This window comes from Nyctereutes procyonoides, unplaced genomic scaffold (genome assembly GCF_905146905.1).
Source record: "Nyctereutes procyonoides isolate TBG_1078 unplaced genomic scaffold, NYPRO_anot_genome, whole genome shotgun sequence".
NCBI lineage: Eukaryota > Metazoa > Chordata > Mammalia > Carnivora > Canidae > Nyctereutes > Nyctereutes procyonoides.
Genome location: NW_026575151.1, coordinates 3,039,010 through 3,064,940, shown reverse-complemented (window position 1 = coordinate 3,064,940; position 25,931 = coordinate 3,039,010). Strand labels below are relative to the sequence as shown.

General features: G+C 33.8%; 1 protein-coding gene across 8 annotated transcripts in view; it reads left to right on the top strand.

Annotated features, from left to right (window-relative positions):
- PTPN13 (protein tyrosine phosphatase non-receptor type 13) overlaps nucleotides 1-25,931 on the top strand; it is a 204,645-nt gene that overhangs the window by 84,904 nt on the left and 93,810 nt on the right. For 7 of the 8 annotated variants that reach the window (XM_055313035.1, XM_055313034.1, XM_055313037.1 and 4 more), the window contains exons 4-7: nucleotides 4,197-4,262; nucleotides 6,841-7,026; nucleotides 12,171-12,258; nucleotides 22,628-23,191. In XM_055313035.1, the coding sequence (XP_055169010.1) occupies nucleotides 4,197-4,262; nucleotides 6,841-7,026; nucleotides 12,171-12,258; nucleotides 22,628-23,191 (904 nt within the window). The remainder of the gene's footprint in view (nucleotides 1-4,196; nucleotides 4,263-6,840; nucleotides 7,027-12,170; nucleotides 12,259-22,627; nucleotides 23,192-25,931) is intronic. The other variant, XM_055313038.1, reaches the window with a different exon arrangement.

The following is a 25,931-nucleotide window of genomic DNA, read 5'->3' as shown; positions in this document are numbered from 1 at the left end:
AATTATGGTCAGTGCATTTTTGAAAACCCATATCCGAACTTGTCCTTTTGCTGCTTAAAATTATTCAGACTCTCCATTTCTCTTGAAGAAGCTCTAGACTCCTTACCATGGCCTCTGAGGGTGTACTGCACCAGCCTTTCCTCTGAGCAGTCTTTATCTCAAACTCTATGTTTCTGCCATTCTGGACTTATTGTAATGTCTTAGATGCACTGAGTGCTTTTTTTTTTCTTCTTAACCCTTGCACATTCTTCCTTCAGCCTCAAATACTCTTTCGTGCCATCTGACTCTTGTCTCATGCCCTCATTGCCTTCTTTTCCCTATTTGTACTCTCCATGTACTCTCTTGTACATGATGTTATCTTGTCTTGTTTACTATAGCAGAAGATTTGAGATAGAAAGGACCCTGCCTGTCCTACTCATTGTTATATTATCCCCTCTGCTCTGTACTGATGGTTCTCAAAGTGTTGTCCTCCAGCCAACAACATCAGAATCATATGGGAACTTGTTAGAAAAGCAAGTTCTCAGATCCTACACCAGATCTACTAAATCAGAAACCCTAGAGATAGGACCCTCTGTCTGTATTTCACCAGATGATTCTGATCTGCAGTGAAGTTAAAGAAACATTGCTCTATGCCATATCTGCCACTTACAGTCTCTCAAATTTGTTGAGTGAGTAGAAACAATTCAGAATTTTTTCACCCAAAGATATTTATGCTTTATTGCTATTAAATGCAGAGCCACACAATCTCAAGGGGTTTTGCTAAAAGGAGCTATGTAAAAATTAAATAAATAATAAATAAATAAATAAATAAATAAAGCTATGTAGCACACATAAAGCAGCTCTTATTTCTTCACAGAGATCACTGAGTGCATGCTATCTGCATATCAGACTGCAGTACTTTACCCAGTGTCTCATGATTAGTAAGCAAATCTTCAAAGACTTAACATCTCCTCTTTAGAGGATGCCTGTAGAAGTAGAAGGTGTTCTATGAGCCTTCTGGGTGATGACTGTTTCATTAGTATCCCATTTTATTTTTCAACAAATATTTATCAAGTGTGGGTTCTGAGTAAAATTTCTGGCTTTGTCACTTGAAAGATATGTGACCCCATACAACTTGCCTACCTTTCTATGCCTCAGGTAACTTATATATAAAGGGATAATGATAGTATTTGCCTCATAAGGTTATTAGAAAATTAAATAATATAATACCTATAAAATACTTAGAACAGTACCCAGCACGGTGTAAACACCCACTAAATATTTCTACTATATGTTAAGTGCTGTCCTGGGGTAGAGTGGTAAATGGGACAAAGTCCTCCCACTTATGGAGTTTACATTCCAGCCCATTATAACTATAAAGAAAAAAATATATTTCTGCTCCCCGTGAGTTATATTACCTTGCTCACTCAAGTGCCCTTCTATCCATGTCACATTTTTGTTGTATCTTTATCTCTGACTCCTCCCTTTTCACATATTCACTTAATTGTCTGAATTTCTTAAGTCTACTTCCCAAGTTTAGTTATACTTGTCATTTCTAATTCCAAAGGCCTGAGAACCAGGAGAACAGATGATGTGATTCGGTCTGAAAGCCAGCAGGCCTGAGACACAGGAAGAGCTGATGTTTCAGTTCAAGTCCAAAATCAAGAAAACTAATGTCTTAGTTCAGAGGCAGTCGCTAGAAAGATATTTTCTGTTCTTCAGGAATGGTTAAACCATTTTGTTCTATTCAGGCCTTCAAATGATTGAATAAGAACCACCCACATTAGAGAGAGCAATCTGCTTTACTCAGTCCACTGAATTAATTGTTAATTTCATTTAAAAAATTCTCACAAAAATTCCAGAGTAATGTTTGACCAACTATCTAGGCATCCTTGGTCCAGTCAAGTTGACGCAGAATTAATCATTACACTATATACATAGATGATAAACAAATGTAAGATTTTATAACCTAATTTTAAGAATTATGCTGATTTATATAGTCATCCATAAAAATTATTAATATATAGTAATTCATTTAGCATATTGAGAAGTAAATAAAATAAAGAATCTTAAAGCACTCAGAATCACAAATCAATATTAGTGTGTTAAGAGAAATAAATTTGAATATGTAATTAGTTCTTTATGCTAAAGCCATGAGAAATGTGTTTCATATATGAGGCTCTTGAAAAAGGTGTTCTTTGAAAAGAAACCTAAAAAGAAATATACATATAGCCTGGACTATGCTCTCTTGAACTTAATGTACGTTTAATTAAGTTCAGCAGGCATATATTGCATATATACTAGGTACAAGTTCTGTGTTAGCTGCTAAGAGGTATAGTAAGATGTATAAAAAGACTTCCTTAAGGAATACAAACATGGACCCATCTTTATTATATTATAGGCAATATTAATTGTTTCATTAGAGATGTAAATGAAATATAACTATACATGAAAGAGAGAATGCTTTTTCCTGTTTGCGATAATCTGTATTGCATACATCTCTAGACCATCAATAATGTGTAGGAATTTTATTGACAGATGAAGAAAGGAATTCTTGTAGAAAGAAGTGCTTAAGAAAAATTAAACAGAAGAATTCATTTTGGCAATAGAATTACTTAGTAGTGCTGAAGTATTTAGGTTATGGTAGGCAAAGGAGTAATAATAGGGAAACTAATAAATCTGGCTAGGAAAAGGAGGTAGAGGCAAGTCAGAATGAACCTTGTTTGTCATGATGAAAAATTGAGATTTCTTTAAAATTGGGATCTGAAAATATTTGAAAAAGAGGAACAACTTTTCCAGTCTGGAATCTGGAATGATTTAAGAGACAAAGTTGGAGTAGGTTAAAGTGTTGTGAAAGTGTAAGAAGGATATTCAATTTTATTTGTGTATACCTCACCTGTTTCGAAAGAGAATTTGAGACCGTTTAGAGAACTTAAAAAAAAAAAAGGTGAGAAAATAAGTGCAAAGTGAAAGTAAGACAAGAAAATAAGATGGCACTGGAGTAGGATTATGCAGTATCAATTGAGATGGGCTAGAAGTTTAACTCTTGGGTTTCTCAACAGGTGGAAAAATGGGAAATGATTACTTATAATATTAACTGTCATCACTTTCATCTCACTTCCTGTTTCACAGGAAAGAAGTAGAAGGATCCCACTACCAGATTACTCACATAAATTCCCACATTCTTGGTCTCCTTACGACAGATGACTTGTCCGAGCGCCTCTGTAAAGCCAACTCCTTTACTTATCCTTTAACTTCCACCTCCCTATTCAGCAATGTACTCCCAACAACCTCTGCTCTCTCCTACAGTTCCAGTTTTCCCTATTGGATCACTCCTATCAGCATAGAAATGTGTAGTTATTTTTGTAATCTTTAAGAAGCATACAAACAATGCAAAAACTCTTTTCACCAGCTTCTTTCTCCATCCACTACCCCATCCATTCTTAGTGAGAAAAATGCTAATCAAAACTTCAGTGCAGAAAAAAAATTTCCGTAAGATTTTTTTCTCTTCACATTAGCAAAAGTCTAGATCTTTGTAGCACATTCTATAGACAAAGCTTGTGAAAAAAATCTCTTATGTGTTGCTAGTAGAAATGCAAAATGATACAACTTCTGTGTAGGAATCAACAATGTGTCAAACTGTAGATGATTTACCCTTCAATCCATAATCTCAGAGAATCAATTCAAGAGCAATACCTACATGTACAAAATGACGTCACATATATCTCTTGCTAAATTAAAAATGTAAGTGCAGAGTAATTTTTAAAGTTTCTGACATTATAAAAAAAATTTATTTGTGGGGCACCTGGCTGGCTCAGTCAATAGAGCATGCAGCTCTTGATCTTGAGGTCATGAGTTGGAGCCCCACATTGGGCATAGAGATTACTTCATTTTAAAAAGAAGAAGAAAGAATATGTTTGCATGAGTTTGCATAAAGAAACTTTAAGAAGTAACAAAATTATTCATAGATGTTAGGCTGGGGAGTTAAGGGGAAAAGTCTGTTCTGATAATTTCCAGTTTTTTCTATTTTAAGCTCTTAACATTTATGTAAGATATGAAATGATGATTTTTCTCAAATCATGTGTTATACTTTATCTGGGACAAAAAGTCATGAATATACAGTACTCACTAAATTTTTCTTTTTTTTAGTACTTGCTAAAAGTGTTAACTTTTTTTTTTTTTACACCATAAAATGATTTTTTTAATTCTATCCATAGATCCATATTTATTCTCTTGGAATGACATTGTATTGGGGGGCTGACCATGAAGTGCCTCAGAGCCAAGTAAGTCTAATCTGCACATTTGTACAGTTTTACCCTTTTATAAAAAGTTCTTGCTTATATTATTTATGTTCTACAGCATGTTATTAGGCATACCAGTATTTCTATGCTGTTTGTTGTCATAGTCTCAGAATGGTATAATGCAATACTAAAGCCATTATGGTTCTCAGAATGTTCATAGAATTATAGCAGTTACTACCTACATTTCAACATTTAGTCCGGGATATAGTGACTTCTTCAAAAATTATAGCAAGAAAAATGGGAGTTTACCATATTTCTTCTAATGTAATGTTTGGTAAGAGGGATTGTAAATGTTGATGATTCATTCTTTTTTTTTTACTTTTATTTATTTATTAGAGACAGAGAGAGAGAGAGAGAGAGAGAGAGAGAGAGAGAGAGAGAGAGGCAGAGACACAGGCAGGGGGAGAAGCAGGCTCCATGCAGGGAGCCGATGTGGGTCTCAATCCCAGGTGTCCAGGATCATGCTCCGGGTGGAAGGCGGCGCTAAACCACTGAGCCACTGGGGCTGCCCCTTGATGATTCATTCTTGAACTAAAGTGATAACCTTTTTTGATGCAGACATGTAGGAATAGTTGCTTTCACTATGTCTCAATGGATAGTTTATACTTCATTACTTTTTTTCTTAAGGCCTCAAAATCATGCTTCACTAAGCCTATGGCAGCGGACACCAACATTAAAGCAACACTTCCTAAAATTTTGGGCTCTGATGACTGTTGGGCTGTTTCTAGTCCTTATTTTCTAAAATAACTGATTCCTGAAGACCTAATATAAAAATAATTAATAGTAATGGAAATTTTAAAACTAACTGTATTTCATCAACACAAAGATATAGTATATAGAATTAGGTTTTTAGGCATTTAGAAATCAAAAACAAAAAATAACTAGTATCAGTGTTGTTTGTTATCAAATTAAGTAACAAATGATTTAGGCTTTTATTCTAAAATTCTTAGAATCTTCAACTTGGCCTCATTTTGTATCATGAAAAATACTGTGTATGTACTCTCTCTTCTCAACCTCAATTTTATAAATTCAAGTGAAAAGGTTAAATTATTACCAGAAATATTGGTGTCATATATTGTACAACCTAATTTACGTGTAAAATGTGATCACAGCCTATGATTCACACTTTATACTCTTCAGATAACTGAAAATTAAGTCAGTATCTAATGTACAAATTGAAGAAGTATAAACTTTCATTTGTATTTTGCTATCAGTATGCAAATACTTAATGCCATTTCAAAAGCCCCTATCTTGTGTCAGACACTGTAGTAGACATATACAGAAATATAATGACCCATGCCTGTAGAGTACATCCATAGGTACAAGCAATTAAATAACCAATTATAACAATGTGTGAATGCTGTGGTAGGGAAATGGAGGGTGTTATGGAAAACCAGAGTTGGAACCTCTTACTAGACTTAGAGGGTTAGGATGAGTTTATTAAAGGGTATTGCATCTAATCTGAGATCTAAAGGATGACATAATACCCAAATGGATGAGAAGTGGAAAGGAAGGGTCATAGAAAGAGCATGCTTTAACCTAAGTAGATGTACTGGTTTAAACTCCTACCAACAATGCTTTTCTCCTTATCAGTACTTCAAATTATCAGTCTTTTTCTTTTTAGCCATTCTGTCGAGTTGTACTGGCCTCTTTTTGTGATTTTAATTTGTATTTCTTAGTATGCTTATTGGACATTTGGATAGAATATTCTACAAATCATGTCAACTAATTAAAAAATCTTACATTCCAGGTCCTCTGTGTCACCAGCATAATGAGAACTAATATTTAGATGATCTTAAGTCATTGTAGTATTTGAAATCTAAGTTATCATCAGAGTCAAATTATATTTAATATATATTGACTATATTACATATTTTGATTGTTAGGAAATCATTTATTCACTCAGAATATGTATACACACACATATGCACGCACACACACATGTAACTGCTTACCAAAATATTTGAATAACTCAGGAATTTCATTTCTTTATCATATAAAAAAACCTGAGTTTTTCTGTAATACTTCCTATTTGGGGAAAGGTATGTTAACCATCTTTTGCTAATTTGGGGGGTTATGAAAAGGTAAAATGTAGTAAAATATATATGCATATATATTTTATATATGTAGTAAAAATATATAATATAAATAAATATAAATATAAAAAATATAAATATATATAAAATATATATGATAAGGAGGGATCCCTGGGTGGCTCAGTGGTTTAGCACCTGCCTTTGGCCCTGGGGCGTGATCCTGGGGCCCCAGGATGCAGTCCCACGTTGGGCTCCCTGCATGGAGCCTGCTTCTCCTTCTGCCTGTGTCTCTGCCTCTCTCTCTCTCTCTCTCTCTCTCTGTGTCTCATGAATAAATAAATAAAATCTTTAAAATATGTGTGTGTGTGTGTGTGTGTGTGTGTGTATACATGATAAGGAATTCCTTTCCTCCAAGTATTTGAAGGTGTTTGGAGTGGTTCCTGTGACTCCTGTGATAGCTTGTCTCATGTTGGATAAGATTTACCCACAGTTATCAAAGTGGCTTTTCCCTTCTTTATATTCAGCCTATCAAGCTTGGAGATCATCTCAACAGCATACTGCTTGGAATGTGTGAAGATGTTATTTATGCTCGAGTTTCTGTTCGGACCGTCCTGGATGCTTGCAGTGCCCACATTAGGAATAGCAATTGTGCACCTTCATTTTCCTATGTGAAGCAGTTGGTAAAACTGGTTCTGGGAAATCTTTCTGGGGTAAGCTATAGTTCCAACTGGTACATGAAGTGGTATTTTAAAATTTAGCAGAATATTGCAAAATTTTATTTAAAGATACTATAAGTAGGTAGCATTTTTCTCAATGAAGACTAAGAACATTAAATTTCTTGTGCTAATGTTAATTGTTTATTTGAAACAGTACTTAAGGGCAGCCTGGGTGGCTCAGTGGTTTAGCACCGCCTTCAGCCCAGGGTGTGATCCTGGAGACTCGGGATCGAGTCCCATGTCTGGCTCCTGCATGGAGCCTGCTTCTCCCTCTGCCTGTGTCTCTATGTGTCTCATGAATAACTAAATAAAATCTTAAAAAAAAAATAAAAAAAAACAGTACTTAAAATTTAGAAGCCCAGTGCAATAACTTTAGTGTCCTAGTATTTATGAGAATCTCTTTTTTAGAACATGTTAGAGTTGAAAATGTCTGCTCTTGCCTCCTTTGTTACATCATAACAGGAGCTTCCAGCAAGTGGTTCTGTCTATTATAAAAAACACATTGACATTCAAAATGGATTTTAGCATTAATAATGCACTTTCTTAAAAAAATGCACTTTCTGTTGCTTAAATCTCTTTCTTGGCCACTTACTTATCTGAACCCCTTGGGTAGTCTTGAAACCCTCCCCACCTTCTGTAGACACTGTCAGCTGGTGTGTAGGGGTGATACATGCTTGTATCTCTACTAAAGTACCCCAAGACCTGGACACTCACTCTCTCTCTCTCTCTCTCTCTCTCTCTCTCTCGTCATAGATGTGAAGAACCTCAAGAATAGCAAACCCTGTATCTATAGTCTCACCTCTGCAAACCATGTTTTATACTTTATCTGGGACCAAAAGACATGAATATATAGTACTTGGATACTCCTTGGTTTTTGATATCTGATCTAGAGCCAAACTTTATCTGCTCTTACCCTTAGAGTTATGGTACCTGAGTGAGGTCCTACTCTTCTGTGTGGACTACAGATTTGCCATTGTCACACAATGTTATTGATGGCTTCTTACTTCTTCTTCCCTAGGGGTTTAGTTCTGCCATCTTAACCAGGATGTTGTATGGCTGACCGGGGTATATCCAAATGCCATACGGCTTGCTAGTTGACAAGAAACAGGCTCATAGATTCTTCCAGGCAAATGGTTTATAAACTGTACCCTATGCAGCCTTTGTACTTATACAGTGAAAGGAATAAAGGGAATAGAGGCTGAGCATATGGGGTTCTCGGCTGGTTATTTGATACCCTCCTTAACTAGAGCTGCTCCAGTTTTATTTTTTTGTTTATATTCCTGCATGTGATTTTTTTTTTTTGAACAAAGGTAAAGCTACTAAAAATCTATGAAAGCCCTCTATCCAGACCAAAGTTCCTACATAGTATCAAATATAGTTTTGTTTTTTTAAAATTCCTTTGTGATTAAATATGTTTGAGGAAAACCTGTTTAAGAGAAATTAAAGTATATTTTCACTACAGAACTTCTCAGAGCCTTTAATACACTAGACTATATTACATGTGATATACATGTAGGTAAAACATTTTCCAAACTTATTTAGGTCTTTTTTTTTTATTATTATTGTCTCATGACACTAACCTTTGGGAAACATTGATCTGTAATTAACTCCTTCAGCTTATAAATAAGGAAATTGAGACTCCCACAGCTCGTGGGACATATGTTTCCTATTAGTCCAGGGATCTTTCTATTATACCACATTTCCTCTAAGACTTTTGTCTTGCTGATTTTATTCCTATATTAAGAATCCTGGAATTATTTTTTCTTCCTTCTTTCTGTGAAGAAATATTCCTCCCTGGAATTCTGATATCCTTCTAATAGTTGCCCATATTAGATAAAAGATTTCCATCTCTTTACAATTAGTACTTAAGGCAGTTTATGACAGTAATTATATTGCTCAACTACATATGAATCCTGTCTAGATACTACAGAAGATAAAAATTTGAATAAAATATTTGCTACCTTCTATGAGCTCTTATGTAAAGTTCTACAACCATAAAGTTCTACAACTAATTATATATAAAATGCAGAAGAAGGTATGAAAACCACAGGAAGAATTTTAAAAGCTATGAGGGTTTGAGGGGAAGGATATAAAGTATAACTGCATTGAAAAATAGCACTTTGAACTAGATCCAGTAGTCTGATAGGAAGTAATCTAGGCAGAGGAAAGTAAGTCTGGATAAATGCCATAAAATAGGAAAGAGCAGGGTATGTTTGAGGAATAGTAGTAGTAAGTCTGAGATGGGATATGTTGTGGGAATGTTTAGTAGGAGAGAATAGAAGGGTCAATCAGAGTTAGTACATAGATAGTGTGCCTTTCCAGAGGCAAATTTCTACTAAGAAATAACAATGTTCCCCTCATCTTTCTATTGCTCTTGCTAGTCTCCTGGATGTCACCCAACAGAAGGAATTCCAACGGCTATGGTTTTTTTTTTTCAGTGTTTTGTGCCAGGCACTGTGCTAAATGGCTTATGTGCTTTTCCACATTTGTTCATTTTAACAATCTCAGGTTACAGAAGATAATTTCACGCCCATTTTAGAGATAATGGTACCAAAGCTTTGAAAGATGAAATAACCTGACCATGACCATGCACTTTGGAAATGACAGACACAATTGGAACATGCATCTCTCAGGCTCCAGAGCCCACGCTGTTAGCCATTTTGCTCCTCAAAGCTGTTGTTGCCTCCAGGAGCTGATAGAATGATTTGGTCCTAAATGTGAAATTCATTTCAAGTAACCATAATTCTTATCTACTTAATTAACATAGAGTAAAAGTCAACAGGCCAGTTTACTTATCTTGGTTCTTCTACTGATTTAATGTTAAAGCATCTTTGACCTCAATTTTACTTATCTGTAAAATAGGAGTAGTAACACATATCATCGACTCATATTACTGAACAGTTTACAGATAATTATTTCAATGTTGATGAGCTGCTTCAAGGTTCTTTGAAGTTTCCTTGCTATTTCTCTCTTCATCTGCAACACAAGGATAATAACCCTACCACATAGCAGTTTTGAGTATTAAATAACGTAAAGTATGTAAAGCACCTAATGTAGTCCCTGCTTTCTAGTAATTGCTCAATAAATGGCCGCTATTATTAATAGTAGTGTCGATACAGAGATTCCCAAAGATGCAGGATGTTCTTTATCTTTTTAGTAACTGACAATATAGTGCAATACACTACCTAGATTATTTATGTAATTTAAAGGATAATATCATTTCAGAAATACTTCCATCTTATAAGACTTGTAAGTCTTATAAGTAGGAAAAATAATACCTTGAATATACTACCTAAAACTTTTATTTTTTTAAGACTTTATTTTTTATTGATTTATGAGAGACACACAGAGAGAGGCAGAGACATAGGCAAGGGGAGAGGCAGGCTCCCTGCAAGGAACCTGATGCAAGACTCAATCCCAGGACCCCAGGATCATGCCCCAGGACCCTAGAGGCGGGTGCTCAATTACTGAGCCACCAAGGCATCCCTACCTTAAACTTAAGTGAATTTTTAACCCATACTCAAACAAGTTTCACTAATAGAGGAATATTAAAATGTGTGTGTATGTATGTGTGTAAACAAATATATATGCATGCTTTTGGTGCCAGATTTAAATAATTTATCTTCATTATTCTCTCTCCGTTTATTTCTTGAAGCTTCTATTCAATCATTTAAATAAACCCAGTGTTCTAATTTTTCACCCCTTATAGTGTGGAATTTGATCAAATTTGATACACTTTTATTTTATTTATTTTTTAAAGGTAATATACTTTTTTGGCTAATATATTTTTAATTTTTTTACTTTAATTCCAGCATAGTTAACATACAGTGTCAGATTAGTTTCAGGTGTATAATATAGTGATACAGCAGTTCTGTACATCATTACTCAGTGCTCAAGTGCTCATCATGATAAATGTACTCTTAATCCCCTTCACCGGTTTCAACCATCTCCCTACTAGCCTCCCCTCTAATATCCTTTATTTTATTAATTTTTTAAAAGTTATTTATCCTCTCATGAAAAATCTGCACTATCACCACAGATAAAGTCCCTGCAGAATCTTTATTCCTTCTGTTGTCCAATCTCCAGCTCACCATTAGACACTTAATTTCTTTTTGCCAGCACCAACATTGGCTTTTGCAGACTCCCTGACATTTTTCATTCTGTCCTTGTGTTCTTTGGGCTATTTTCTTGAGATCTTTTTCTTCTCATATGGGCCATGTCATATAAGTCTTGTGTTTGGGTTCATTTTTCTTTGCGTCATCCACAGAATCATAAATCATCTCAAAGCCAGTTGTCTTGCCACCACCAAAATTGGGTAGGAATCCAAACACAAAGATAACATATGGTATGGTTTTATATACTTTGGCTAGTTTTTGCAAATTTCTGCCTTAGGTGCTGTTGCCTTTCCAGGGTGAAGAATATCAAGGATCATTTTTTCAGCTGAAGTAGTTGGTTTGTCATGAACTTCCTGGTCCAGATAGTTACTGTGTCATTCATGATGGCAGCCAAGTTTCAAGCAGCTAGAGAGGGAAAAAATGATACGCTTTATTTTAAATGAGTACCATCAGTTAAAGTTATTAAAGTTTAAGACTCTTGTTTTTTATTTAAATTTGTCATTCCTCAATATGTCCATTTAGTTTAAAACATTTCTCAAATGTAATTTCTGGCAGAAAAAAATCTAGAAAATTAGTTTTGAAAATGATTTAAGTCAATACCTTCCATCCATAGTTATAATCAGGAGAAAGCTTTATTACCCCAGAATTAATGTGTTTTTAAAATCATAATGTAACTTAAGAGATTAACGTAGTTACAGGAAACAAAGAACTCTTCAGGTATACTGTTTTCAGAGGAAACTCATTTTAACTACTTTAGTTTGGCTAACTTTGTTCCCTAGTTAGCAAATAACTAACTCTTCTATAACTCAGTCTTGCTTTTCATTTCCTGAAGATGAATTGGCCAGAACTATGTTACATAAATCCTGTTGAAGGAATACAAATTAATAATAGCAAATGTGGAGTGTCTTTTCTTAATACTATAGTCTCCAAAAATTGTCTGACTAGTGTCGTTCTGTAGATAATTACCATGAAAATGAAAGGGAGATTGTTTTGTTAAACTTGATTTTGTTTATATGTGTACAGACGGATCAACTTTCCCATAACAGTGAACAAAAGCCTGATCGAAGCCAAGCTATTCGAGACCGATTAAGAGGAAAAGGATTACCAACAGGTAAGAGTATATTTATAGGAAAATTTTAAGCTCTAACTTTATTGCATTGTTTCTTTTATGAAATTGTTTTTATCTGGCTTGGAATTCTGATAATTGTGACCATAATTAGGACATAAGTATGCAAAGTGGAGACAGGAAACAGATAGGAACACTAACTGTATTAATATATAAATCCATTAAAATTGTGCAACAAACATTACTAAGAACTCCCACAGTAAATCATTTCCTATCCAATATTGGTATTATAGCAATAGTATTATTTGTTTACTTTATCATCTTTATCATGGAATTTTATATTAAAAATACATTTTAAAGCAAGGTGAAACAAACCTAAATTATGGACATAAACACTACTGAAGCAAAGTTTCAGAAAGCAATGTTATTTTTGCTGCATTCTTTTTTCTTTTCTAGTTCATTTTTTAAATGGGAATCACAACCCCCTAAGTTGATTTTATGACTTGTAGTTATCAAATACTATCTTAGATTATAAGATACTTAGTCAATAGAAACTGATGAAGAGTGGTTTTACTGTTTGCTAATAGCATTAGATAATTATGGATCCTATAAAATTAATTTTTTTAAGAAAATGATTAGAAAAAAAAAAAAAGAAAATGATTAGAAATCCCAAACAGGTAAAATGAAAGCAGAAAAAATAAAATTTTACATGAAAATTGATTTTTCAGTGTTAAATTTCAAGCTTGGCTTGTTTATAAAATGTACTTTTTAAAAATTGTCTTTGTTCACTTTGCTTCTCAAGCAATATTGATAATTAGGTTAATCTAAACATTAATAAAAATATTTTATAGGTGAGTATTTTATTGTCTTAAATCTTGGCTGGGCAAAGTAAATGTAAACATTGCATAAATATATTCTAATAAAACATTTTAACTGAAAATGCTCCGATTAAAAAGCTAAAATGCTTAACTTTTTAATTTAATCAGACAATCAGGGCACAGCTATCTTATTTAAAGCCTATGAGAAACTCTCATTGTGAAAAGTAAATAGACACTTGATTATCTGGACCAAATGTTTTGCAGAATTCAGAATTCTTGTATTGAGGAGGAAAAATGTGCCCAAAGCAAGTGTACTGCTTATCTTGAGAAGTCAAAGAAAAGCAATAAAATCGTTTCTAATGGAGTGATTCTGTAATGGTTTAGTTAGTTAAGTGTCTGTTTGAAACATCCATTTTACTTACGGTGAATTAGGACTATTTTTCTGGAAAAGTACTTTACCTTTCATTGTCATCGATATAATTAATTTATTTCTGGTTACATAAAGTTCCTTTTCTAATATATGTATTATTAATTTATGCATGGGTCAAAAAAACCCCAGAAGACAGACTTTCACTTAGTTTTCTCAGTGCTTTGATGGCAATTTGAAGAGTATGTTTAACCCTTTCTCATATTTCTTACTATATTTATGCTTCCATATTTATATATAAATACCCCATCTTGTAGGTAAAAGTCTTTCCCTTTATTTTAAAACTTGCAGGATTTGAGGTATGATATAGTGTGAACCTTAGTGCCAAGATAAGCAACATTTTGTTAATCCATCAGAATTTCAGACTCCTCTTTTAGAATTGAATAATAATAGAAAATTATAGTTAAATGTCAATAGCAAGCTAAGAGAGTCTTTTTCAAGGAGACATAATGAGCATTTTAATAAGTGAATGTTAGATTTTAATGATTTCTGTTTCTCTTATTTTTCATTTTTCTAGCTTTTCCCTCCCTTCCAGTAGTGTTTATGTTCATAATCCCTCTCCTTCTCTTGCTCTCTTTCCTTCTCCGTTCCTATCTCCCTTCCTTATATCTCTTTCCTGTTCTTTCATTTCTTTCTGGAATTCTCTTCTATCACCTTCTACTATTATTAAATGGCCATGTTGTGGAATTGAAGTTGATCTGCTTATTTGTTATTTATTGAGTTAGTAACTATAGTATATTATTATTAATTTTTATTTTTTTAAGATTTTATTATTTTTTTCATGAGAGTCCCAGAATGAGAGAGAGAGAGGCAGAGACATAGGCAGAGGGAGAAGCAGGCTCCATGCAGGAAGCCCAGTGCAGGACTCAATCCTGGGACTCTGGGATCATGCCCTGAGCCAAAGTCAGGCACTCAACTGCTGAGCCACCCAGGCGTCCCTATTATTAATTTTTAAATGTAGTTTGTTTTTTTTCTAAAAATAATAAATGTTCCTATATATATGAGACTCCCATTTTATCCCTATTCATCATAAATGCTATAGAAAGAAGACCGCTCTGCCATATTTAGTTTATCAAATTTTTTTAAATTTTTTTTTAATTTTTATTTATTTATGATAGTCACAGAGAGAGAGAGAGAGGCAGAGACATAGGCAGAGGGAGAAGCAGGCTCCATGCACCAGGAGCCCGATGTGGGATTTGATCCCGGGTCTCCAGGATCGCGCCCTGGGCCAAAGGCAGGCGCCAAACCGCTGCGCCACCCAGGGATCCCCTAGTTTATCAAATTTTATAAAGATTCAAGTGTTAACATAGTTTAGATTATATTACTTACAACCATTCAAAGTCTTATTGTTACATATACATACAATTTTAGTAGTAGCAATTAGCAATTAAACTGAATCAATACTTAGTCCATAATGTACTTTAGATAGCAGGTTATTTTGTCATTTACATATATACATATATTTTTTAATAAAAGTATATACAAAGTCAAGCATCCAGGACATCGATACTAGGGAGAGGGATGTATTATAATACATTTATAATACAATTTTAATGGTTCCATAAAGAAATATATGAGATTCTGATTTATTTTTTTTAGATAACCTATTTTAAACATTAAGTTGTATGCAAAGTAAAAAGAAAAACTGTAATTCACCATCTTGGCTCATATTATTAGACTATTTCATTACTTTAACAACAAATATATCAAGTTTTAAAAATTTTTTTTAATTTTGATTTATTTATGATAGTCACAGAGAGAGAAAGAGAGAGAGGCAGAGACATAGGCAGAGGGAGAAGCAGGCTCCATGCACCGGGAGCCCGATGTGGGACTTGATCCCGGGTCTCCAGGATCGCGCCCTGGGCCAAAGGCAGGCGCCAAACCGCTGTGCCACCCAGGGATCCCTATATCAAGTTTTAGACCAAATTATTAATGCTTTTCATTTGTGATTTTGTTTTTATAATATTAAGAAATATTTAATCCTATTAATAGCTCTTTAGAATTCTTATGATGAATAGACTGCCCAAATGCAGATGATCTAGGGCTGACTGTAGTTACTTCAAAAATTTAACAGAAATCTTTAAATGGACTGTCCATTGATTTTATGATTGTATAGTCATATCCATTTATTGGAGAATTAAGTCTCCTTGATATCTAAACTCAAGAGAATTTGTAAGAAATTATAATCTGTAACTCAAGATAAACCAAATTTGTTTACATTTACATTTTGAGTTGGATTAGAGGTCCTTATACTTAATGAAACAATAGCCTTTTTGAGATTAAATGTAATATAAGAGGATTCTTCAGTTCTTAGCCATTACTTTCCATGGTAGTACTGCTCAAGGACTGTCTTAATTTACCTTTGACAAATATGTAAAACCACATCTCAAAGACAGAATCAATGTAATGTACTGATTATAGCCATTACCAGACAAGCAATTAGCAGCAAATAGTCAATGGCATATACTAATATAATGTAAAACCTTAAGATTAAAAAAATTACCTTGTGCAGAAAAAATATTCTTCTAGGACACCAGTGTTACTTTTGAGCAGCTCCAGTTCTTAACTGTCAGTAGTCACTTGCAACAAAGAGCCTTGGTTTACTGCATCAGGACTAAAGTATTCTATTTGATGCTGACAAACCTGTGAAACCTTTATGTAGTGATAGTTTTAGTTTATTAGGCTCCTGGCTGTAGTTTTCAATAAAGAAAACGTCTAAATGGGCAGTGAGATACAGAATTAGTTTAAAAGAAGTAAGCAATTTTAGGGATAATGCCTTGTAAGTGATTTGATTGTTCAACTGAAACTTAACAATAACATTTTTTTTTATCTATGAGCAAATTACATTAAAATGTCTCTCCTCAAAAAATAAAAGTCTCTCCTCATATCTTACCTTTCAGATCTGTTACAAAAGCTAAGGTCTAAACTAGTGGGCTGTCAGCCCCCATTTTATTATTTTATACTGCCAGTGTATAAATCAAACATTTCCTGCCAAGCTTAAGGTGGAAACCTACACCATGATCAGATCAGCATGATAGTGCTTCAGAACTTGGGCATATTGACAATATCACATTTCTTTTTTATGTACTTGAACACACTTGTGAGGACGGATGGGAATCAGGGAGCCTTTTTTAATACTGAAATGTCATTTTGAAGTTAGCTTCTAAGATATGCTTAAATTTCTTGAGTCTTGTGTGGGGGAAAGGTCAATGATGATATCTAAGGATGATGTTAATCATATAGAACAAGTATAGTTAAAACAGTGTACTTTAGGAGGGAGATTTTTTTTTCAATTTAACTAAAATAAACGGAATATTTTCTATTATAAAGACTTTTTATGTTCTTAAAATCTTTTATTTTGGGGATCCCTGAGTGGCTCAGAGGTTTAGCGCCGCCTGCAGCCCAGGGCATGATCCTAGAGACCCGGGATCGAGTCCCATGTCCAGCTCCCTGCATGGAGCCTGCTTCTCCCTCTGCCTGTGTCTCTGCCTCTCTCTCTCTCTCTCTCTCTCTCTCTCTCTCTCTCTCTCTCCTGAATAAAATGGATAAAATCTTTTATTTTTATTTCTTTTTCTCCCTTTTAGTTTGTTTGTTTTGTTTTGTTTTGCCTGTAAGCTATGTATTCTCCAAAAGGAATATGTTTATTGTTTCATTTTATATTTGAATGCTTATAATTGTATATAATCTAATGCTGTTTGTAAGTTCTCTCTGAACTCTGAGCCTTTTCAAGAGATGGAAAATCCACCTATAGTTACCCTTTATCCTATTTTGAATAATTTGATTTTTTAAATTATAAAACTAGAACTTTTATAACTGTATAACTTAGAATTTTGTAACTCTTTTGATTTCTGGTTTCATGATTTCCTCTCAAAAGAACTTTTAAATTCCCCCTTGCTAGATAATTAAAAGCTGAGGGAAATAAAGCAGAAACAAAGAAGAGCGGAATTTAGAATTTTATGTTGCCCTTGTTCAGAAGAACTCATGATAGTTCATTGGATGTTCATTTTTCTTGCCATCTTTAAGAAGAACATATAACAAGTTATATCCAGTTTTGTAGATGAAGGAAATAAGAAACATGGAAATTAAGTGGCTTGCCCAAGCTCATGGTTTGAATTTGATAAAGCTAGAATTAAAACCCAGGTGTGTTTTGATAGTAATCTTTCTGATAGATTAACTACCTACATTGACTTTAAAAAGGTTTCAAAAAGTTATGCAATCAGTCTATTCTACACACATTGTTTTGGAATGTCTTTAATCAGGAAATAGAAATACAAAAACAGGTAAGACATGGTTTCTTGTGTTATTGTTCCAGTTGGAGGTGGAGTGAGGAAATGAGTGGGAGTGATGAGAGATATCTACTATAATGGATAATTTTAATATAGTGAAAGAATGTCCTAAGAGAGGGCCAGTGTGCTCTAGTAGAGTATAATGGAAAGACTAGTAACTCTCCCAGGATAGGGAAATATTAAAGAAGTTTCCACCTGAAATCTTTTAAGAGTAGCTCCAATGGCATTGCCTTCAGAAATAACATTAACTTCCTATGATCAAAATGGGTAGTGAACACACCTATTAAATGTACTTATGATTGCAGTTCTGTTTATTGCCTGTTAAATAAAATCATTATAATAGTCAAGCACATGTTTAGAAAGATTTGGAGAGCAGTTGAAGAAATTGCATTTTACCTAGTCTCAAAGTTAGTAAGTAAGTAGCACTGTTGTTAACAATGTACATGGTTTTTACTGGTCTAGCAGATTGTGCACCTCATAAATGAGCCTAAAATTCCATGTCTTTTCTCATTTAAAGGGCTAGATTCTATATTTGAACTCTCATTGTTAGGTCCCAGATTAGTGAAATTTTTCCCCTAGTACTTTAGCAATATTAGACAACCATAATATGATATGTGATGCTATATATATATTCTATCCACTTGTGAAGTATTCATCATGCAATTACATATCTAGTTGTATAGTTGAAGATAAGTGAGTATCATTGACCTGACAAAATGCATTGAGACTCCTGCCAGTTAGGAATATGTGATTTGAAAATGGTGTGTTTGTACCAGCCCAAATCCATCTCTTTTTTTACCTAGATAAAGGTATGTCTCCTTTTTCACCCAAAAAGCAAACAAAAGCAGTCCTAGCCTCTGAGACCCACTGGAGAAACCACTTAGCTCCAAATATATCTTTCCTGTCACTTCCTTTTTCTTCTTTCAAGAGGTGATCCACACTCAGTTTCTCCTTTTAATACTTTTGTGGCTTATAGCTCTTACAATTTTACTTTAGACCATCTCTAACAGGTATATACAAATTACTTTGAACCTGTTTCACACCTCCATAATTTGTTGCCCATTTTCCTCAGGAGTATTAATCCATCCCCCACCCTTTCTTTCTTTCTCACTCCTCTTCCTACTTTCCCATTCCTTTGTTTTATTGGCTACCAGAAGAGACCTTATTATGGTCAAAATCATCTTTTACAAATAATGTTCATGAGACTTTAAGTTGGCTATCATAATGTGATTTTCAGGCATGTAGAGCATATTGAGCCATAGATAAATTTGGCATATTTTGTAGAAGCAGAGTATAAAGGGAATGCAAACTTTTAAATGAATTATTTTCACTATAATTTTGTACTACCTTACAGAATTTTAAAATGTTAACGTTCTGTACTTTTTTTTTTTTTTAACTTTCTGGACTTTTAGTACTTAGAAACTGAAATATTTTTATATCTACTTGTTTGCATACAGACAGAAACCTAGCATTTACAGAGAAGTAGTTATCCAAGAGGTACCTTATTAGCAATTAGTTTTAAGACTCATATGGCTGGTGAGAAGTTTTAAAACTCACATGGCTGGTAAGAAGTTTTAAGATTCATATGGCTCTTTTAGGATGCCATAGCCCACTAATACATTGTTAGTAAATACTAATGACCTGCAAGAAAATGATAAATCTATCTGTTAGAAATGGGATAGACTCATCATACACTTGGAAAGTGATTATTTCAATAGTGGTCAGGGTAGAAGAAGTCCTATTTAAGATAAAAGTGTAGAATAAGAAACAACTAACCATGAGAAAGGTCTAGACCATTCAAAGCTTAGAAGACAGAAGACAGTGTGTACAGAGATCCTCGCATATAAGAGCTTTACAGGAAAACCTGTGGCCTGAAGAGAATAAAAGAATTGGAGATGAGACTTTAAAAAATTTAAATGACAGATCTAAAAGGAGTCTTGATTTTATTTTGAGTGTAATAGTATGCTTTTGAGACTTTTTGAAAAGGGTGGTGGCATCATGGAATTTGTTTTTTGAGAAGATAACTCTGGCTGCTGACTATAGAGAGTGGTTGGATGAAGGAATAAGTAGGGAGGCCTATCCAGAAGCTGTTGCAGTTTTCTAGTTAATTGATAATATTAACTGGAAATAGGATGATGCCGGTGAAAACAGAAATAATCACATGGAATAAAATATATTTGAGAAGTTAAATAGCCAACACTTCTGATGAATTTGATACTGGCAGTAAGGATGATGAAGGATTTCAGGATGGTGCCCATATTTGTTTTGAGCAATCATTTGGATAGTGATGCCATGTATTGAAATTAGAAAGATTGGGGTTGAATGGACATCTCTAGATATGGGAAACAAAAAATAGTATTAAGCATGTTAAGTTTGAGGTGCTTCTAAGATATACTAATAGAAGTCTCGATCATTGGGCAGCCCGGTTGGCTCAGCGGTTTAGCGCCGCCTTCAGCCCAGGGCGTGATCCTGGAGCCCCGATATCGAGTCCCATGTCAGGCTCCCTGCATGGAGCCTGTTTTTCCCTCTGCCTGTGTCTCTGCCTCTCCCTCTCTCTCTGTGTGTCTCTCATGAATAAATAAATAAAATCTTTATTAAAAAAAGTCTCGATCATAGAAGATTGGAGCTCCCAGAAGACATTGGTACCAAGAATATAAATTTGGGAGTTAAGAGTATGTAGATAATTATTTAAAGCCTTGTTAGTAGATGAAATTATATAAGAAAAGAGTGAAAAGGTTCTAAAACTGATACCTGAGGAAATCGAACATTTGGATATCTAATAGAGGAGGAAAAAGCAAAGACTCAGAATGAGCAGTCTAAGATGTAGGAGAAAACCAGTCTTGTAAAGAGAGGAAAGTGCTTCATTAAGTAAGTGTCATCACCATCAGTTGTTGCTGAGAGGTAAGATGTGAATGTAAAACATCTATTGGATTTGGCAATAATGAGGTCATTAGTTTTACATAATGATAGTTGCCAAAGTATGGAGGAGTTGGAAGTTTACTAATGTGAGTAGAATCTGAATGGGAAATAAGAAATTGGAGACAGCAGGAGCACAGAGATTGGTGGTAACAGGGGAGAGGTTTTGTTTAATTTGCTTTTTATTAAAGAGATATTAAAGCATGTTTGTATACTAATGGGAATGACTCAATAGAAAAGGGGATTAATTAAGATAGACGGCAGAAGTTAACCAAAGTAAAATCTCTGATAACCTAGAAGAAGAAGGGGATTGAACATATATTTGGAATCAGCCTTCAACTGGTAGAAAATGTCATCTTTTGAGGCAAGGGAAAAGATTGGCAGACACAGGTAGATGTATAGAATTAGCCATGGGAAAATGAAAAAGCACTCTCTGACATTCTGTTTTCTTGATGGAATATAAAGCAAGATCATCAGAAAAGAGAAGAGGGAATTAATGTGGGAAGTTTGAAGAATGAGGAAAAGTGAAGCCTTGTGCAGAATGAATGAAATTACTGTTAACACATTGACATTGTGAGTGTCCAAGGTGTTTGATTATGAATTTATGATGTTGCCAAAATTCTCAGTTTTTAAAATTTTCTCTAAGTTTTGGCTACTTGTTGGTAGTCAAGCAGTAAAAGAAGGCAGATTGTTGAGTTCATCTATGATTGTATGATCCTTAGGTCCTTTCAGCTCTTATCTTTCACCCAATGTATTCTCTGTTCTCTATTTTTTAATAAAATTTTAAATTAATGAGTTTCAATATGTGGTTTAAGAATGTAATTTACTCCTAAAATACTATAACATAGATGTGTTTATCAGTTTTAAATTATCTTACATTAGAAGCTAAAGTCTATGACAATCTATATTTGGATGTGGTGTGATACATTCTCAGTCTTCTTTATATGACATGCCCCCAAATATTGGTGTTATCCGTATTTGCACTTAAGTGGATCCGTGTTCAGGGAAAGATGAGTTGCAAAAAAAGCAAAATGTTTGAATCCAATTCTCCGGTGAGCAGTTCTTTGTTGATCACTCTGAAATGAATTCACTTTCCTAAGATTATTAAGGTGAAATGTGGAGTCACAGAATTAAAGCCTATAGCTGTCACCCTGAAGAGGAAATTGACTTATTCAGATGAATTACTAAGCAATTTATTATTCCTATGAAAGTTTTAGTCATTATTTTATACTGTATACATAGCAAATAAGCTATCAAAGAGGGATCACAGAAGGTCACACAGGAAATCTTCAATGTTTATGGGCTTTTGCATCAGTAACTCGAAGGTATTTTTCTACATTTCTTTTTTTATAGGGGAGATATATGATTTTTTGTGTCACTGATGCTAGGATTCCAAAAATGAATTACTGGTTGGATATTTTTGCTGTGTCTCGATGCATTTACAGACTGGTGCCATAAAAAAATTAGAATGACTTACTGTTTTTACTGTATCAACATCAAAGACTAAAGAATAAAATAATTGGTACTTTATTCCAATTGACAAATATTGATGCTTTATGTTCAAGAGAAAAAACTATTTTAGGACATGATGGTCTGCCATGGAAAAATTAAGTTTCTTACATAATTTAAACAATCAAATTATCTGGATTTCAAACAATTAAATTTTCTGAAATCGTTTCTAATCATAATAAAACTTTGATGCTTATGAATTCCAAATGCTATAATCCTTTTTCATCTGTAATATAGCAAGAATTCTTTTTTTTCCTCTTTAAAAATATTTAAATGACTAGAAAATACCAACACAGCATTTCTTTTCACTTTCACTATCACTACCATTCCCTTTCATCTCTGATCCTTCATTAGGAAAATTTAGGAAATTACCAGCACTTCCACTGTCAATAATAAGGTTACATTCCAATTATTTTCTAAAAATTCTATGCATACATGATAGATTCTTATCATTCCAGGAAGAAGCGCTACTTCTGATGTACTAGACATACACAAGTCTCCATTCTCTCATCAGACCTTTCTTAACAAAGGGCTTAGTAAATCAATGGGATTTCTGTCCATCAGAGATACACAAGATGAGGAAGATTATTTCAAGGACATTTCATCAGATAATAATTCTGGACATGAAGATTCTGAAAATGCCTCTTCCCCTTACCAGTTCAAAACTAGTGGCCCAGAAAAAAGAACTATCCCTGGCATTGATGTGCTTCCTAAGAAGAAGATTTGGGCTTCATCCATGGATTTGCTTTGCACAGCTGACAGAGACTTTTCTGGGGAAACTGGTGGATTCCGACAGTATCTTCCTGAGACAGTAACAGTACGGACTTCAACTACCCCTAGGAAAAAGGAAGCAAGATACTCAGATGGAAGCATAGCCTTGGATATCTTTGGTCCTCAGAAAGTAGATCCAATGTTTCATGCCCGAGAATTGCCAACTTCCTCAGCAATATCAAGTGCTTTGGACCGAATTCGAGAGAGACAAAAGAAACTTCAGGTTCTGAGAGAAGCCATGAATGTAGAAGGTTAGTAATTTTGTATGTGTTTGAGAGAGAATTTAATTGAAATATTTGAAATTGTGATTTGAAATAAAGAAGGGTTATTAAACCATTCCACAAGTCTTATTTCCACTGCCAAACCTTTATACCCAGGTTAGTCTCTTCTCTGTCAGTTTCTGTCCTCCTTTCCACCAAAACCCTAATCAAACTCCAGTGCTCCCACAAAGTCATCTTTAGTAAAAGTCTCCCAGTCCAGGCACTTTTATAACCCTTCAATATTTTGCATATTCTTAGACTGTAAGCTTCTCAGGGCAGGAGCCATGTTTTCTACTTCTCCACAGTACCGTCTATCTTGCACACTCGTAAGAGGCTTCCCTAAAGGACTGGTTCATGGAAATAAGAGGCAGTTATTCAAAATCAGCAATTCTAGGGAGGCAGAGTAGCCTGGTGATAGTGCATTGGTTCCCAAACCACCAACTTCAAAAAACAAACTTAGGGACACAACTCTTGGTGACCATAAATTGTTTCATCTGGAATGAAGTTTCAATCTATATTTTAAAAGTTATGGTATTTAGATTTATAGATTTATAGATTTATAGTCAGACAGCCTAGGTTTGAATTATTTACTGCATCAATAGTAAGTGATCCTTAGTTCAGCAACTGGGCTTAATCCCTCCAAGTGCAATTTATCACATCTGTAAAATATGCTTGACAAAAATAGGTTAAATAATGTAAAGTGATTGACCAATCAAATTATTATAATATTAGTATGAGGTGCATTGATAAACAACTTTATCAATGATAAATTCTTATTTGCAGGGCAGAGCTCTGGTTCAAAATTCCTGATTGACACACAAACTTCAATATATGGAGTAAAGTAAAATGTGTTAGATATGGACAGAGGCTATTTTTAACATAAATAAATGGAAAAGATAACAAAATTAGAGTTATCAACCTAATCCTCTACATTTTTGAAGTTTAAAGTTTTGTTATCTCCCTTTTGCCTCATAGGCAAACATTGGGACATAGCTGAAAGGAAGCTTTCAGTTCTAGTTCAAAAAGTACAGTGGCATAATCAAGGGTCATATTCATCTTTAAGGCCATTGTTCCAGTGAAGTATTTTTGATTATATAAGATTACCTTTAAAGTGTTCTGCTGGAGGTTTGTTCTGTTACTTAAGCATAGCTCTGGACTAAACATACTCAACATACGCTACACATCGTGCTTTACATCTAGTAAAAGAAGCTTTCCTTCTTTTTTTTCCAATTGCAAATTAGTGATGAATTTGAAATTATAAGGAAATTATCAAACTCTTAACTGATTATACAGGTATATATATGTACATTTAAAGAAAACATTAGACAATTGTTTATAATCTTGATTATAAACTTTCAAGGGCAGAAAATAACTTAGAAAATTGTTTTATGCATAGTTTTACTGTTTAACTCTGATCAGTAAGCTTTTAGAGTTGTAGCAGAAAAGATATTTTCTGTAGCTTAGTCTTCTCTTTCAGAAATTGTACTTCATGATTATCTAATATTGCACAACAGCTAACATACGAATAATAACTTAGCCTAATCATCTTATGACATACCCTCATAGAGATGTTTATGTGAAGAATTCTTGCCCATTGTGCAAAACAAACAAACCCTTAATTATTCAATAGATAAAACCATGATAGTCTCAGAGTATAAATAGTGAAGCTTTATACTGATGTAGATGACTATTTTTAAATTTAAGAAATTGAATATTTTCTTAACAATGAATATTAAAAATTAAATCATAATTTCTAATGTTCTTTTGTGTTTTAAAAGATTATTTACTTAGTATTTGGTAAATTAATTGTAATCTGGATTAGTGAAGTCTGAGAAAAGTGTTTTTCTTACCCTTGAACCTTGGTTTCAGAGTTAAACAGTAGAGAAACCAAACACTAATGGAAGTATATTTAATGTGTTAAATTATACTACAATAACCTGACATATTTTGTTTAAATAGGTGATTTTTGACTACCTATAAAATGAGTATTAAGCCAAATTATGTCCTAGTTTACATATGAGCCCGTTATCTTGTCAGGGAATGTGTGCAGGCACATGTGTTAAAGAAACTCAAATAGACCAACTTGTTTACAACTTGTTTCCAAATATGCATATATATCTACAAAGATGATGTACAATGTTATTGACCCTTATTTATTAACAAGAGTAACTTGCTGCAAAACCTAACTTCCAAATTTAGAAATTTTATATTCATTACAAAAGATACAAGAAAAGAAGAAAGGGAAAAGATTTCTTTTTAAAAATAAAATACGCTTTGAATTGTTTGATACAGGACCATTTTTATCCTGAAATCTTTCTTTGCTATTGAACAATTTTTAAAAGCATTTGTTCTCACAAAGAACCTACCCGTTTTCTCCCAGAATGTATTTTATAACCAATTTAAAGAGATACCTTGAAAATGTTGGTATATTATGGAAATGCTTACACCATCTTAAATAAACTCCATTATTATATAGTAACTTGTAAGTAGTAATAAATTATATTTGCTTTAGACTAAAAGTATTCTTCAAAAAGAATGTTTGATGTTTGGAATTCAGAAGTGATGATTCTTAGTTATTTAGTTGAGTAATTTGTTGGTTTTATCCTGTGCATTTTCTAAAAGTGAGATAATTTCTGTTAGCTGTTCAAACAGAACTGCAGATTACTAATATAAAGATTTTAGCTAATATACAAAGAAGAAAAAAGAATAGAAAACAATTCAAATCCCATTT